This window comes from Phaenicophaeus curvirostris, chromosome 1 (assembly GCF_032191515.1).
Source record: "Phaenicophaeus curvirostris isolate KB17595 chromosome 1, BPBGC_Pcur_1.0, whole genome shotgun sequence".
Classification (NCBI taxonomy): Eukaryota; Metazoa; Chordata; class Aves; order Cuculiformes; family Cuculidae; genus Phaenicophaeus; species Phaenicophaeus curvirostris.
The window spans coordinates 31,949,840-31,968,145 of NC_091392.1; the positions used below are offsets into that span (position 1 = coordinate 31,949,840).

The 18,306-nt window shown below is 40.8% G+C and overlaps 1 protein-coding gene across 1 annotated transcript in view; it reads left to right on the forward strand.

Moving 5' to 3' along the window:
- The first annotated feature begins 1,304 nt into the window (after positions 1-1,304).
- Positions 1,305-18,306, forward strand: part of ANO6 (anoctamin 6) — a 75,936-nt gene continuing 58,934 nt past the window's right edge. Inside the window, exon 1 of the mRNA XM_069852017.1 lies at positions 1,305-1,422. Within this exon, the coding sequence (XP_069708118.1) occupies positions 1,335-1,422 (88 nt within the window). The 5' untranslated portion in view covers positions 1,305-1,334. The remainder of the gene's footprint in view (positions 1,423-18,306) is intronic.

An 18,306-nucleotide genomic window follows, 5' to 3' on the forward strand; every position in this document is an offset into this window, starting at 1 on the left:
TTGATTCAGCTACGATACGATCACAACTATGGATTGATCAGCTATGATACAATCACATCTATGGATTGATCAGCTATGATATGATTACATCTATGGATTGATCAGCAATGATATGATCACATCTATGGATTGATCAGCTACGATGCGATCACATCTATGGATTGATCAGCTATGATATGATTACATCTATGGATTGATTCAGCTACGATACGATCACATCTATGGATTGATCAGCTATGATAAGATTACATCTATGGATTGATCAGCTATGATATGATTACATCTATGGATTGATCAGCTATGATATGATCACATCTATGGATTGATCAGCTACGATGCGATCACATCTATGGATTGATCAGCTATGATGCGATCACCTCTATCATAGTATCATAGAATCACCAGGTTGGAAAAGACCCACCGGATCATTGAGTCCAACCATTCCTATAAAATACTAAACTATGTCCCTCAGTGCCTTGTCCACCCGTCCCTTAAACACCTCCAGGGAAGGTGACTCAACCATCAACTATGGATTGATCAGCTATGATAGGATCACATCTATGGATTGATCAGCTACGATAGGATCACATCTATGGATTGATCAGCTATGATACAATCACATCTATGGATTGATCAGCTATGATGCGATCACATCTATGGATTGATCAGCTACGATACGATCACATCTATGGATTGATCAGCTATGATATGATCACATCTATGGATTGATCAGCTACGATGCGATCACATCTATGGATTGATCAGCTATGATGCGATCACCTCTATCATAGAATCATAGAATCAGCAGGTTGGAAAAGACCCACCGGATCATTGAGTCCAACCATTCCTATAAAATACTAAACTATGTCCCTCAGTGCCTTGTCCACCCGTCCCTTAAACACCTCCAGGGAAGGTGACTCAACCATCAACTATGGATTGATCAGCTACGATAGGATCACATCTATGGATTGATCAGCTACGATAGGATCACATCTATGGATTGATCAGCTATGATACGATTACATCTATGGATTCATCAGCTACGATGTGATCACATCTATGGATTGATCAGCTATGATACATCCGTGAATTCTATGATAGGGGTGACTGCAGGGAATGGGCGGCCAGGTGCAAAGAATCCGAGCACAATGCACAATGATGAACTCCGCGCTTTTCCAGACTCTCCCTGTTACTCATCAGGGTGTCGTTACCGGAGGCTGACGCGGTGCCGGCTCCCAGGAGGCGACTTGGAGCCCGGTCCCCGCTCTGCCCGCCCGCAGCTCCGCCTCCGGGGCAGGAGCAGGAGCAGGAGCCGGGGCAGCGGCTGCGGGAGGATGATCGTGGAGAACCAGGACGTGCTGCTGGATCTGGAAGGGGAGGAGGAGGAGGGAGACGACGAGGAGGAGGAGGACGGGGAGACCGGTGAGTAGGGGGCTGTCTCGGGAGGGCGGCGGGCAGGGTTCCCGCGGCGCCCGCTCCTTCTGCAGCCCCTGCTGGGTTTGCCGTGGGGAGGGCGCGACCCTTTCGTGTGCCCGGCGGGGCTGGGCGAGGGCTCCGGCTTCGGTGGCATCAGGGGAGCAACCGCAACTTGACGCGTTCCCTTCCCTCCCCCGGGAGGCAGCGGCGCCTCGCAGGGCGGCTGGGGCTGGAGACCCTGGGGCGTCGCAGCCGCCTGCCCCCCGGGGGCGCCTCGGTCCCTCGGGAAGGGACGGCGATGCCATCGGCTCGGCGGCCGCCGGGCCCCCTGCTGCGGCCGGAGCGGAGCTGGCGAGGGGGGAAGGGGGAACGGGGCCTGCCCCGGGACGGCAGCGGCCCGGGACAAGTGACAGGCTGAGGGAGTTGGGCTCCCCCCCCACCTGGAGTACTGTGTCCAGTTCTGGAATCCTCAGCATAAGAATGATATGGAGCTGTTGGAACAGGTCGAGAGGAAGGCTAGAGAGACGGTCAGCAGGCTGGGGCACCTCCCGTACGAGGACAGGCTGAGAGTTGGGGTTGTTCAGCCTGGAGAGGAGAAGGCTTCGAGGAGACCTTATAGCGACCTTCCCGTACCTGAAGGGGCTACAAGAAAGCTGGGGAGGGAGTGTTTACAAAGGCTTGTGGTGATAAGGCTGGGGAGCAATGAGTGTAAACTAGAGAGGGGCAGATTTAGACTAGACATAACGAGGAATTTCTTCACTGTGAGAGCGGTGAGGCCCTGGCACAGGTTGCCCAGGGAAGCTGCGGCTGCCCCATCCCTGGAGGTGTTCGAGGCCAGGCTGGATGGGGCCTTGGGCAGCCTGGGCTGGTGAGAGGTGTCCCTGCCCATGGCAGGGGGATTAGAATTAGATGATCTTTAAGGTCCCTTCCAACCCAAACTGTTCTGTCATTCTATAATGACATTGGTATCTACTGTGGGAATGAATTCTATTAAAAGAGTTGCCAGAAAACAGCTCAAAGGGGGCTGGTTCTCAGCAGGTTCAGGCTGATGGGGTCTGTTCATCTGGCTAAAGAAACATAGACTTACTTCAGTTCAAAAGCCGGCTTCAGCTACAGTACCCCAGATATTCTGAAGTCTTTTATTTCTATTTAAACTGGTTAAAATGGAGCTAACAAAGAAGGAATGCAGGCAAAGGTCAGTTAGACAAGCGTGTAGAAGATAGATTTGTATATATAATTTTTTATAAAATAGAAAGGATCCCTACTCATTAGTATTCGAAAAGCTGTGAGTATTTTTACCAACAAGTACCGATTTTGAAATTTTTTTCAATATTGGTACTGAATTTCTGCATTAGTAAAAGGTTCTAGTGGCATTAACTGTCTCTCATACTTATGTTGCCTCTAAATACTAATCCATAATAAAGGCCAATACAGTTTGCCTCATTTACTGTTAACTGACTCCAAAAGTGTACAAAGTTTGAGCCTCACCCCATGCCTGTGGAAACCAGGGAATGTCTTTCCTCCAACTTTATTAGCCTTTGTTTCAGATGCTGTGGGAGTATCCATTGCTTTACTGGAATAGTCCAAAGGCAAATTCAGTTTTCCATATGAAGTAAGGCAGAGGAATTGTTTGACTCTACTCCCTGAGTTAAAGGGTGGATCAGCACTGCCGTGTATTAATCAGCATATGCCGTTTTTCTTTCCATGCTTTACCCCAGAGAACAACAGAATTGTTTCGTACTCATGACTCTCAAATTTGGGGTTAGTTCAGCTCCCAGAGCCAGCAAATCACAAGCTGCATACTCTGCTTGCAGGATACAGCAGTTTGGAAATACATATGCTATGTGGCAAATTTGACTAAAAACTGAGCAGTAATGATTCCATGAGTTGTTATGTTAAGGGCTGTTATGCAGTGCCAGACTGTCACTTTTGCTATTCTGCTTTGCAAAATGCTCACATAACAGTCTCAAGGCTTTCACATTAGGTATAATTACAGGAGAGTTATTTTATTAGTGTGAGAAACTTGTAAATAATCAATTTACCTCCAGTTTTATTGTACCATTTGCATCTGCATTTTTCCCAAGAAAGGCATCCCTGCTTTAGCAGGTAAGCAGGACTTCTGAACTCTTTCCAGTTCTATTCAAGATCTGTCCCAGGTGTTTATAATTCTTCAGGAAAGCGTTATTAACAAAGTTCGTAGTCATGGCACATAAAGGGAGCGCTCTGGCTCATACTGGCATACAGTTGGTTTTGGTTATCCACGCTGATGACTAGCAAACCACTTATGTCAGAAGCAGATATAGGCAGGAGTCCAGAGAAAAACCTGGACTCATGACTCCCAGTCCAGGGGAAGGACCACAACTGTGCTGCCAGCCGTGCATAGCTTTGAAATGGTTTGTTTTGATCAGACTTGTGTTCAAGGAAAAAAGTCTTATCCTAAGGTTAGGCTTTTTTTGACAGGTCAAAACCCTTTTCTTCCAGTACTTAGACAAGACAGGCAAGTTTTTTCTTTTGCAGTCAGCCTGTTTTCAAGAGGATTGTCACACTAGTGACATCCATTTGCTTCAGAGATATCTTGTTACCAGGCAGAAATGGTGGGAAGGACATTGACCTGTGGTTGCCACAGCATTTAAAATTCTCCAAACCCATTATTTTCTGCCTAAAACTGTCAGACAGTTCCATAAACTGTGAAGGTTTTTCTTTCACTGGTGCCAAACCTCATAGCATGTCTAAATTAGTTTGCTTGTGTTTTGGGATTTACAGAGTATCTGAGTGTGCCTTCCAGAAAAATTAACTTCTGCAGACAATATCCAGAGGCATCCACTCCTACTAACCATTCCACGTGAGATATTTTTCACTTCCTTGGGATATGTTAGCATCTTGCTTACACTTTGTTGTATCAGTTTTGCTCAAATATAAGTTGTAGTTATTCCTTGAGCCTTGAGTATACAACCTCCTCCCGTCTTTTGACATTGCTGCAGTAATCATAGTTGTGCTTTATAGATGACCAAGAAATGGATGTTGATATGTTAACCTTTTTCTTGTCACATAATGTGATACTGTGCAGATGAGGACTCCAGCTCTTCTCTCTGAAAAGGGTTTCATGCTGTTGTTCAGAACACATTTTTACCAACTACAATAAAAATGTAAAACAGTACTGGCTTATTCAAGCAACATTATATGTGAAGTTACAGCCTAAAATAACCAATTTTGAACATCCCACTGTACAAATGGAATGCTGTCCTAAGGGGTGAGGTTGTAATCCATATGATGAAGGCCAGCCATAGTTATTCTCCTCATTACTTTTGTTCACTGTTCTGTTCTCTGCTTGTTTTCTTATGGCATATACTGGATTTTATCACATAGAGCGTCTGTTTTTTTCATACTCAATAGTTTCATTAACTTGACCTGCTTCTCATCTGATCCTAGGAATATTATTAATATCATATACTGTACTCCAATATGAATGTACAGTATACCAACAGTGTTCTACAAATTACTCCAGTGTTTGCCTTCATGATGCTGTGATTCCATCAATTGTCTATGGAAGTGTTCTACAGGCAATGGAGAGTCAGAACATTTATATTCCTTGATTTAAAATGTGGCTTTGTCCTGCAATTTATTAACTGTAATCCCCACACTGTGGAAAATTTAAAAATGGTTTATTCGGCAATAGGTGCAGGGATTAGATTTGATAATTTTATAACATCAAAGGCTTTATAAGCAAATTCTTTAAAATAATGTAGTTCTATTTGTGAAAGGACAATATCTTACTTTTCAGTCTACCTACAGTAGTAAGACTGCCTCAGTCCACTCTTGTCACACCTGTTTTTCTTTCCTTTTTCTGTCTTATAATCAACCTAAATATTATTGGGGCACATTTCAGTCACCCACTCTCCTGAGGAAAACTGTGGGGTGGATTATGTCTGATGAGCTGAGAATCAAGAATTTCCGCTCCCCAGTTCTGTTATTTGCAGTACTGTCCTTGTACGTGTACATCTAGGAGATGAGACACAGGAGCAAGCAGCAATGTGGTCGCATGGTCTCATTTATTCTGATTCACTGTTGGGACAGTGAGAGACTCTTCATGGTGAACTGAAACTTGTACAGGTCCAGGAAACACTGGCCTGTAATACTGGTCAAAATTTAAACTACCTTTCATGCTTTTGTGCTCTTCCTCTTATATCTGTTACCCTGATCATTTCCCTACATTTCCCTCTGTCTTCATACTTCATTAATTCTGTTTTTATTATGTTCTGCCCACTTCACTTTCACTGAATCCAAGCCACACAGGAGTAACAGCCTTGTCTCTGAGTGCAGACGCATTCAAACAGTACACTGCTGGTACCACTCACTTTTTAGTTCCAATGCAACAATTTTTATACAAAACTACTAAAAATACATAGTGAGAATATAAATATTTAACTACAATATAATTACTGGTTTGCAGCTATTTATAATTCATAAACTCTGGAGGAGATCAGAGTATTTAAAGAATCAGGCAGGAATTTAGGAAACTGGTAATCTTCACAAATTTACCAGATTTTTCTCTTTTTAAAGTTTTTCTGCTGTAACAGAATTCCCAATTGTCCATTAGAAACTCCCTGTATTTTGGAAGTATCCTTTGTGCCTGTATTTTGGATTTAGTGGTACTGAACATACAGTGCAGTTTACAGGTAAGTCTACAGTCTGTAGGACAGACTTGTTATCAGCTGAATTGCAACTTAGGCATAATAGCAAATGGCAGGTAGAGAGTTTGAATTCTAGGAGACCAGAAACAGGGACGGGGTGATCAATGCATGTTAAAAACGTCGTGTCTGTGCATCACACAAATGGAACTTTCATAGGTAATTAAAGATGGGTTATGAATAAGAACTGTTGATGTATGCATGGTAAATTGGACGAAGTTGTTATCATCCCAGTATTTCTTGGTACCTGCCATTTCCTAGGAAATGATGGGTAACATGCTGTAGAATTAAGGTCTAGTTTGCCGCTAGACGTGTGGCAAACCCCAAGAGGGAACTGATATGAAACTGATGTTGTCTGCTGTTGTGGTTAAAAAAAACAAACACACACAAGAGTGCTTTTGTATGAGAGCAACTACCTGTCATGAAGTAAATAGTCTTTGTAATGCCTTCTAGCTTATCCGTTTTTTTTCTTGCATTGTTTATTTTTTGTTTGCAGTACTACATTCTTTTACCCCCTAAAAAAAAAAAGCCAAATAGAAAAGCATTAGCCTAATCTTAGGATTAACTGGGGTAGGTCAGGAAAAACGGTTTGTTCGTTTTTGTGCTTTACAAATAACACACAAATAATAAAACTAAATATCCTGTGCTTGACATGAAGAACTTTGAAATAAGTGCTGCAGGCCTCAAGAATTTGGAGCCATTACAGGTGTGTGTTTAGCAAGATAATGCAGAGGGTGTGAATGTCAAGAAGGGCACTGAGGGAATGTGCCAAGGGTTTTGGATCGTTTATTGTTCTTGTATTCAGAAAACAAAAGTTGGGGCAGAAATATCGTGCAAGTGCCCTGTATCTTAATGAACAGATAAAAGCAACTTGCTTTTGCTGGGCTGCCATACTGCTACAGTGCATGTCTCTGGCATGGTCCTCTAACAGTCTGAAGTATTGCTCTGTAGAATATATCTGTTATTAAAGGGCTATTTGGGCTATTTGGTTGATATTTGTAATAGAAAATTTTAAAAAAGGTTAACCAAGGCATGGGGCTAGTATCACTTGTAACTTCTTAGGTTCACTGTGAATGCAGGTAGAACAGTTTTTCCACTGTTTGTGTTCATCTGCTGCTCTGGCTGTGATGAGAGCCCACCAGGACATCGTTAACATCTTGCATTAGGGTTCCGGTCTGAAGAATTGGGAAGTTGAAACGAAAGCCACAGGCCATAATGCCGCAAACATGTAAAGCGAGCACAAACTCACTTGGCTACCGAAAGAAGTATTCCCCCAACAGCCACCTTACAGCAGCAGCTTAAGTCTTCATGGCATTTTGGCCTTATTTTCCACTGGGGTCCGTCAGTGGCAGTGTGGCAGGAATGCAAAGCTGTAAAGAAGGACACTATACCCTTTATCTTCTTATTGCCAGCGTCTGTGGGAAATGAAAAACCGGCAGTCATGCAAATGGTCATCAAACAATAGATTTTGTTAGATGCTCGCTCTAAGAATGCAGACATCTGAGCACAGAATCTTTTGTCTTTGCCACCCCTCAAGTGTTACTCAGACATCCCCCATCTCTGAAGGCTTTGTGACCAGAAGAATTTCTTGATTGCTTCCCAAGGAATTATATGGGCATCTGAAATATATTTTGCTTGATTCAATGCAATTATATTTAACTGTTGTTCTTACCTATCCCCAACTCAGGCATTTAATAACAAAAGTAGACATATAGACACGATTCCCTGCATGGACTTCAGAAGTAAGATCTTGAATCATCACTAGAGCTAATTAAAAAAAGAAATCCTCAACCTCAGGATGGCCCGATTTAATCGTGCAGCAGTCCTCATGCCTCTGCAGGATTCAGAATCACTCCCCAAGCTTATTACATACCCGCGGGGTACGTTCCCCAAGGAAGTCAAGAAGTGTGCTTAGGCCCCATATTTGTATATACATGGTTTCATACTCTGCCTACGCAAAGATAACTCGTTTAACATGGCTTTTGGTTTATCAGGGATGGACTGCTGAGTGGCAAAGGGCAGGGAAAGTAGAAGACTTACTCTTTCATTAGCACTCGGCAGCCCAGCACATACTTTTCCACTGCATGATACCATCAAGTGAAAGTATAACCCCTTTTTCCCTTCTTATAATTTCTATCCTGCATGCACATCAGAGCAGCTTTCTCTTCACGAGTCTTTCAGTTCTAGGCCGTATCAATGTAGGTGGTTCATCTCCTATGCAGCAACTGACCTGTTAAAGGGCATAATATCACTGAATGCAAAATAAGCAGAGCCTAGATAGGTTTGCTAATCAAAATAGTCATATTAATAAAATCTGTGTTGTGTTTGTAAAAGGCAAGTTTCAGACCATTGTAGGCCTCATTAGCAGGAACAATTAGGAAGATCACATGGTTTTGGAAAGAGACCACGTTTAAATGTCTTTAATCAATACCAAATTCAGATTGGGAAATTAACAAAAATGCATTAAAACACAAAATGACTGATCCTTAAGTAGTGTAGTTACAAGTCTGCTGAGGCATAAACATTCTTGAACTGATTTTATGCCTCATGGTAGAAATTGCAGCTTAGTTTCAAAATATTGCATAAAGGCTGAATGAGATAGAACCCTTCAATTTAGTGTTTATATTAAATGATTGCCAGCTAAACCAGTAATCATCAGTATTCTTTAGACATAACTGAAAATCAAAGTTTTGTAGAAACTGCCACCAAGAGCAAATTTTGCTTTGATTTTATAGTTTCCCTTACTTCCATTTCTTTCTTGATGGATTTCCCCTGACTCCATTCATCTGGTCAATCAGGTTCTCCAGCATTTTTCAGGTATGATTCGTCATGGGGCATTAAATATTTGCATTGAACACTGCTGATAGTATAGTCATCGGCATGAGCTGCTGCACTGGTATTCTTCTGCAGAAAACAGCCACCACCTCAGTTCTGTTCCAGTGCTGTTTGAGAGCAGTTGCTGCAGCAGGCTGAATGTCCGATAACTTGAGTGTCCTTTGTGTGTTTCTGCCCTCTGAGCTCGTAGCTTGGGTGAATCTTTTGCTAAGGCATCTGACTTTGAGAGTGTTGACAGGAAGGTCTTGGTTCTTGCTCCACTGCTGCAGTAGAGACCCGTGACAAGTCCATCAACCATTACTACTTTGGGAAATAGCAGTCAGATGAGGAATCTTAACAGGGTGGAGCAGGGAATTTGGAAAGAAGAGTGGAAGGAAGAAGTACTTGTGTTGAGATGCCGTCTCCTGTGCTGTGGTGATGCCAGAGCTAATGTTTTTTCACCAGGAGAAGAGATGAGATTAAGTGACTTTCCAGTAGGTGAAAGATTGTGGGTTCTTTTCTTCCTTTGTGGGTGGAATATTTAACTGAGAAAATGTCATCTGGATTGCAGATCAGGGTGGAAAATCTGAGAGCCAATTATAAAATACTGTCAGTGCAGCAACCCTGCTAACAATGCTGGGAACTGATATTAGTAATCTGAGGAAATGTTGCTGTGATCTGGCACAGGGGAGGAATTGGAGAGCCAGATTCTGTCTGCCGAGAAGCTGGGGTGCGTTGCTGTCAGTGGAGGGAGCCTGAGACAAGCACCAAAGGCTACTATCTGAAACAGCGGAGAGGCTCCTATAGAACACAGCGAGGTCTTGACTGAAGTATTTGGTAAAATAAGGAGTGTCAAAAGAACGGAAAGAGTAAGCAGATGGAAGTAAAGGCAGAGCATTCACTGAAACCTGGGTACAGACTCAGAAAGTAGGTAGGTGGGGGAAAAGAGCTCTGACATAAGAATAAAGCCAATCACTGCAGCCATTCACCTGTTTATCTGGTCTGGAACTCATAAGCTGCGGCATAAAGATTCTTCCTAGTCAGTTCATCAGGAAATTAAGCTACAGCAAGGGACTGAGGTAATATAACCATGAGTGCAGTGAACTGAAATAATTAATCTGTGGTATTTCCATGCATAGTTTTAATCTATAGTAAAAATCACAGTATGTTCATAGGTTAATTATTCAGCAGGAAAAAAAAAAGACTATATTTATGCCATTAATTATTTGCAAAAAGAAATTACAGCTCTAGGTTTGCCACTGCAGTGAGAGATAATAATATTTAACAAAACAAGACTGAGATGATGATCCAGAGGGCTCCAGCGTTGCCAGAGTTCTATTAGTTTATGTGCAATATTACTAAAATTATTAGTGTTCTCTTTCCATGTGTTTTTTCCTTAAGTAGTCTAATGGAGTTTTTATAGGCATTAATGAACAAGAATGAGGTCAAACAATGAACACTTTACTGCTGTAAGCAGTCCCATTGACTAGAGTGGGAATAGCATTATTTTTGTAAATGCTATTCATAGTAGAGAATGCAGAACTAGTCCCTAATGGAGGAAATATCTTTATTAAATCTTTCATCATCTCCGTATATACTGATTTATTCTAGGAAAAATAATTAGATTCATTTAATTGTTCTGCTGTCTATAAAAGACAAAAAGGAATTTGCACAAAAGGACAGTTTAATCTATGAAGTGGTGGCTGTGCTTAAGACAAACAGCCCAGCAAAAACTCCTACAATATTTGGTAAGACTTAAACATGTAATGTATTATTAAAATTGCAGAAAAAGAAGAAGAAATCGATATGACCTGAAGAATAAATGATTCAATACTGGATTTTTTTTTTAACTTGTTCCTTGCTGATAATAAAGTGAAGAGACAAGAAACTTCAGGACAAAATAGAACTCCAAATGTTTTTGTATATTTATTGGTGTTTGCAAGAAAACCACAGCTGTCTTATAGACTCTTATGCACAGAAGAAGGTGGGTTTAGGTAGAAGCTGATTATTAAGCTGCAGCTGTAAGAAGAACTATCTGTAGAGTCCTTCAGTTGCTAAAGCTACAGTGTATTTTCTGATTTGAAAACAGAAGTATATGTGTTATTTATGAACTCTGCGTCTAACACTGGGAGTGCTTGCAGTCATGAGCCTTTGTACCTAGACACAAAGTAGCTCAAAAATGCCTGTCCCAACTTTAAACTTAATATCTTCACAGTCAAACTAATTAAAAGTATCTTTTGGGGACCTTCCTGTAAACACACTGTATAAAAGCTGAGCGTAGGAAATACTTTAAAGCAAACATTCTGAAAAACTCATTACAGAAATTTAAATATGATTCCTTGGAGACATGTAAATTTAAGAGCAATGAGTATAATTTTATAAACATATTTCAAACTTCAAATTTCTAATTAGATCACTCATTGATCCATACGCATTGAAGTCTAACCAAACAGCGATTTGCAATTACAATTTTGGTTAATCATTTCAGTTCCCAATGAAGAAACTCCACAGCTGCCTGGAGGCTTGGCATTGGTGAGGAACACCATGGGATCAGCTTGGCTGCTAAAAAAGCTGCGTTTGTAACTTGAGGCAACTGCTGCTCTTAGGATGTCTGCCTGTAAAACACACTCAAGGCAGGTACACTCGTCCCCAATGTAACTGGGCAGTGATTTTGACAGTATGCTTGGAGTTGATCTTGGCATATCTATCTCATGGCAAAAGCAACTTGTCTTTGCATTTCCTGCCTAAGGACATCTGATTTGGATTAGTTGCTCTGGGATTAAAAAAAAAAACCAAACCAACCCTCACATATTTTTAGTCAATGAAGAAAATCCCTTCAGGTTCAATAAGGCACTCAGGGACTGGCAGAAGTCCAGGTGCGTTTCTGATATATATGATGTGCTTCAGTGCTGGGGCAGGTATAAAACCAGCTTATCATGCTCTTGACGAGGGGTTTAAAACTCCAGTCCTCACCGAAGCATTAGGTCACAGTCCTTCAGCAAATCAGCCTTCAGAGATGTGCACGTTTATTAGGCCAGGTTCCAGGCACGCATGTGATCTAGGCTGAGAAGGTAGAGTGCTTGCACATAAATGATAAACAGCTTACACCGCTTCTTAGTTTTATCCTTTGTACCTCTTAAAATATCAGCAATATTGTGGTTTAACAGAGCTGATATAAGCCAGATCTCACTAAGAGTTGATCTGAAATTTCTCAGGGAAAACCCATGTATAAACAATGACATTTTATGGTGTTTGGACCTAGGTAGTATAGTGCTTCTGATCGCTGTTATGTTGCCAAAATGTCACATAGTCCACTCAGTCCATGGTAGGAATTCTGATTTTTACAGCAGTGCCTGCAGTTTGCTCCTGTAGTCCTTAAACAACAGCAGAGACTTCTGATGTAGCAGGATCCTGCTCTAATCCACGCACCAGTCCATACAAGACACAAACACATGAGAACAATCCTTTTAAGTGGAACCATCAGCATCCATAAAGTTATTTAAGCGTGTAAATGTTGGAGTCTCAGTCCCTAGAGACTGTATGTTGTTTTCAGAGTGGGGTTTTTTTTAGTGTTGGGTTTTTTTCAGTGGTTTGTCTTCCAAAGCTACTCTTGATGGAAACATAAATGTCTGTCTTAACAACAGTTCTCCCTTTATCAGTTGTGGCTAGTGTATCCTCATATTTCATTTTTTGTTTGCTTCCCCTGAGTTTAATTAAATGTTTTGGTTATAGATGTTTATCCTGTACTCTGTCTGTCAGAGAAGGTTCTGCTTACAGTTCATGGCACAAACCCACTGACCATTCTCAACAGGATGTTCCTCAGGAATACGTCGCACGCAAAAGTAAACTCCAGAGAAATCCTGTTTGCTTTCTGGGCAAGCCTTTCACTTCTTTTTCATCCCCTTCAGCATTTTCTTCACCATTTTATTCTGTCCCCTTTAGGGTCAATGTTTCTCTTGGCCTTCAGAATGCCAAGTTTGACTCCATATGAAGAAAAGGAGAAATGTCACTCAGAAGAACCATAAGGTGCTCTTCAGGGTCCAGACTGCACCTGGTACAGAAAGTGCTAACCTGTAGCTAACATGGATGATTTAATGGTGGTTTAATGTTTGAGATAATAAACCAAATAATAAAATAAATGAAAGTTTGTGGCTACAGGAAAAGGTGACCTTTGAAATCCTAGCTGTGTGAGTTCAGCGTGAACATATCCCATCAGTGCTATGTGCAGCAGAAGACTGATATAGCAAGTACTCAGAACTTTTAAGGTTTTGTCTATGTAGAATGCAGATCAAAAACATGACCATGCGTAAGATTAAGCAGCTTTTCTTAAACATGATCACGCCGCTTTATAACTGTGCTAATGAATGGCACTGAAGTGTACAGAAGTGCAAAAATGTATATTTGATATTTAAAAAATTCCTTGCAGTCTAGTGAGCAAAATTTACTTTCAGGGGGGTTGAAATGTTGAAATATACATGTTTCTGGAGATCAGCACTATCCTTTTTCTCTTTGTCTCTGAAAGTGTATGAGCAGAATTTTCCACATTTTTCAACTGAATGTTTGCTTCATTTCCTTGTACAAGGGAAATCAAAATGCCAGTACTTTTCTAAATGTGGGTTTTCCCATAGCCGTGGGCTGTTGTCTAAAATGTCCCCTTGATACAGGACAGTAAGAAGTTTGGTGAGGCAAATTTCAGCTAAAGGTTTAAGTCTTAAGCACACATGGTTGCTTTTGAGAATGTACATTTGTGTTGAAATCAGTGGAGATGTTTTGCATTGTTAATTCTAGGGACAAAAATATGGCTTGGAGTTTAGCTGTCCCACCTCAAATGGTTGGTTGGGTTTTCTTTTTTACTAAAGGCTAGATCATGCCTTTGGCAGGGTGCTCATAGAAGAGGCCACCAGCAATGCTATGCTTGGGACTACCCACCTCAGTACCCTCAATTGTGCTTTACAGAGTGGCTGGCACAACTAACACTGTCACTTATTTGCTGTCGGGTTTTGCTGTTTGCTAATCCTGAAGCTTTCTTCTCCTCCTTCTTCTCTGTCCCACCTCCACCATGTGAAGGGAGAGCAGCAGACTGAGTTATATATTGCAACGTCTCCAACAACCTGTTACTCTTAAGGACTTTCAAGAAAGCCAATAACCAGTTAGGAGGGCTGAGTACTAAATCCCTCCAAAATTGAGTTTGTATTTAAACTTAGAGCTCTAAATATAATGTCACTGTGAGTTTTGGTTTATAAATAGTTAGGTCTACAAAATAAAACCCAAACAGTATAGAGAAAGTGGATATTGGTTTTTCTTTGTATTCTTCTGTTTCTGTGTGTTTGCTTGAGCATTTGTTTCACAGCTTGTGCAGTTTTTGAGTAAGTTATAAATGAGTATGATCATATGTCAAGTTATTGATTTGCGAACTTCCTACTTAGCATAAAGTGCAAAGCAAAAATTTTCTTGATGGATTTATTGGATCCTAATTTGTTGTCTGTTTTAAGAGGTCTCCTTGATATCGTTCTGTCAGTCTGCAATTCAGTAAAATGCTTGGAACTGAGAACTTTATTTGCTTTCAGACAGAAGTTGGAACTGACATGAGAGATAGGAGATAACATCCTCTGGCTTGTGTTACAGGCATCAGACTGGATGACCTCGTTAATACCTGCTTGCCTTACAGTCTGTGACTTAGATTCACACATTTCAAAAGGTCATTTTTGTTCTCAAAACAAAAAAAAATAGAATCTGCAGTAAAGCCACTGTGGTCTCTTAAAATATAAAACAAAACTCAGCATAGTGAATGTCGAGGAGTTATGACACATGCTCCGTTTCTTAAGAATCACTGACCTTGTGCAAAACCACTGAGCAGTCTTGCAGTCAACAGGCAAAGCAAGAACATGGGCAGAAGGTAGGCTGTAGACCAAAGACTCTATTACAACGTGAAGTTGAGGACTGGGAGCAGGCAGTCTATCCAAGGACAAAAGCCAGGAGCTAAGGCCTGCGGCTGGATGACCGTAGGCAAGTGGTGGGTTCCATTTTTACATCTGGTAGATTGGACAAGCCACCCATCAGGCTCACAAGTCAGACCACAGATCACCCATCCCAACGAGAGGCTGATTGCAGCCAAAAGCTCAGTCTGATGCTGGTGTTACTTTGGAAAGCTTGAAGCATTACCAACCCTGCACAAGCTAAAGGTTTGGTCTGGTAAATGTGCAGCAGCTGATCGGTTCTTTCATGTCACCTAACCAGGATTTTCAACACGGCATTCTCTCTCCAAAGGAATCCACTCATTTTTCCATCATTGTCTCGTGAGAGGACTGTAATGCCTGTTAAGATCTTATCCCTTTCTACTCCTAGGTTCCCAGAGACTGGGGAAAATGTTTGTGATCACTCTGGAGTTCGTTTTTAGTGCCATAATATTTTCAGATGAGTTTGTATACAAGTTTCTTGTGCTGGTATTCTCACATACATCTATTTATATTTTTCTTTAGTTAGATAGTGAACTTCTCAATGCCAGGCAGAGAGAACATATTCTTATTTTTCCATCAGTTTGTCCACATTATCATTACTAGAAAGCTGTGTGCACACATGCATTGTTCTGGTTAATGCCTCTTTTCCCAGAAAGTAATTTTGAAACCTCTATGTCTTCAAAGCCACAGCTGTTTGGCATGAAGCTGTGAGACCTTGCCCAGCTATGGTTGCTGGGCATCATGACTTGAATTGTCAGCAGAATCCATAACTTTTTATTCATAGCGATTGCAATGAGCTAAAACACACTGGGGCTTGTTTCTATCAAGGTACTGAATTTACAATAATTACATTATTCTGAACTGACTTTTAAGACTTAATAAATTTGACATGTGAGTTGCTAAGGAAAAGTGTCCGTAGCTATTATGATTACTTTTCTTACAGTACGTTTTGAAATTACTCATCAGCAGCGCAGAGTGCTCTTACATACGGACCACTAATCAAATTGTCTGATTAGGTGAAATTCTACACTTTCAGCAAAGTTCCCTCATGCCAAATTACAGTAATAATTGTTCCATTGCTTCTGCTCAAGGGAATCTCTCAAATGCTTCAAAATGATTTTCATTTTTAAACTGACTGTATAATTAAATAATACAGTATAGCCAGCAGTAATCCTTCTCCATATTTAAATGTAAATATTGCCACTTACTAACAGGAGCCATAGCATCCTTAATTGGCTGTGGCTTATTATATATTATATCTAAAAAATGTTAACATTAAGAGTGGGAAGTCAAGCACTTAGGAGTTGGGCAATGTCAGCATTAATGTTGCCTGGGTAACTTCCATTTTCCTGTCATTTATTTGCATGCATGTTACAGTTTTTAATTACACAATCATACTTTTCTTTTTTTTCTTCTTAAGCCCACTGTCTTATTCAGTAAACTGATAGTAATTGTAGATTTCTTTTTATCTTGCTAATTAAGAACATGGCTCCAAGCCTTTTTAACTCAAATAATCCAAGCCTTGCATGGCATACATTTTCATTCCTCTGTGTTTCTATGATGCTCTTGCCATATCTAAGCACTATATCCAACAGGGATGCAAGTGTCAGGTTGCCTTAACTCCCTTTTTAGGAAGAGCTGGAGTTTCAGGAATCCAGATGCCTGTGACAGGAATGCAGGCTGCTGAAGTGATAAGATGTAGGGAATGTAAAACACTTCTGAGTGGGTTGCGCAAAGACAAGGCACTAAACAGGGAGACCCACGTCCCACCAGTAGGCTTCCCTAGGACACGTCTGCTGTAGGGCCATGAGAAAATAAATAATTTTCAAGCACTTTTGTACAATTAGGTAATAACGCCGTTCTAGGTTTATGGCCAGTAAACTCTCTGTGTTTCATACAGCGCTGTCCAAAAAATGCTCTGATCATAAAAACTTCAGGTGGACTTAGAGAAATAAGAGCATTTCCCAATCTTGATATTCCAAGCACCACATTGTACTTCTCCAGCTAACTTAGTGACAAATGCCCAGTTCTGCTGTAAAAGTGCTGAGCTTCTTGCCTGTTTACAGCCTGGGCAGTTAGCTTGAAAATCTGCCATGGAAAACTGGGCAAAACTCTGTTCAAGTAGTTTGCTCAGCATCTCGTCTAGTAGATGCTGAAACTGGAGCATAGGCCACTTCTACAAGGCTGCACACAAGTTCTTTGACAAGTGGATAATCTTTCTTGCTTTCAGTCTTCTTACAGTGTCTATATCCTATCCATATTTTGCAAAAAAATGTTAAAGGTCTAGACAGAGAAGTTCTCTTCCTTGGCCAAACCTGGAGTTATGCTGCAACCCTGTCTTGTGTACAAAAGGAGGTATGATCCTAAAGAAAAAAGAATAGCAATTCAGGCTTTATAATGAAAACTTACTTCCTTTGCTTTAAAGTCCATCAGCATCTCCTGTGATAGATCAAGCGGTATCACTGTACATTTTGTGTATTAAGAACCACTTCAGAGATCGGAAGACCTGGATCCAATCCCTTCCTCTGTCTTCTTGAAAATAAGTATCAGTGGTGACAGAGAGTCTTGAACCAGCGTTTTATCAGTGTTTGTGAATTGGAGTTTGGAGTATTATCTACCTGTTCACTTGGCACATTTGGCTACAGATTTCTGGGTTTTTTGAAGAGCCCTGAAAATTAGATTAGTTTTTACCACGTAGATCAGTATTAACCAAAGTGAAATGATTGAAGTTACTGATTTAATTTACAGTTCATAATAAGTAGCAGCCTGTAAAGAGTTTTTAACCGTGTTTTGATTTTTTTATTTTAAAGGCTTTCTAGAAGAAATTCTCGTGGGTTGGTTGAGCAGCCAAGACAGTAAACCCCTTGTGTTCTGTTGGATAATGGCATTCCTGGGGACATTGCAGGGCTTACACGCAGGCTGGTCCCTGGTGATCCTCAGGGGAAATGCCCCAAGTGTGTGACACTGAGGCAGGAGGCTCCTGTTAGCCAGCCACGCACAGACGTGAGTGTGGCTTGTACTTCTGGACCTGAATGTTTCGGTTATTTCCAATTCCTGTTTTAAGGAATCCCTTCTTTAATTCCATAGACACACATTCATTTCAGCAAGTATATAGCTCAATGCACACTCACTCTAATTTTTCATTTGTTGTGGAATGACTTCTTTCTTATCTACTAGATAATAACTGTTTACTCTGAGCTTTTATTTAGATGCATCTTATTGGTAAGTAGAGTTAATTAACCATAGAGAAAGACAATGCGCAAACATGTTTATTAATTATCTTAAATATGCTGTATACTTAAGAAGAAAATGCATTTATAAAACATTTTGCATTTAAAATAATTTATTAAGCAAGGGAAACATTAACTGTATTTAGTGAAATTGATGGATCGATTAAAGAAATTGATGGATTCATTCTGGTCACTAATGGC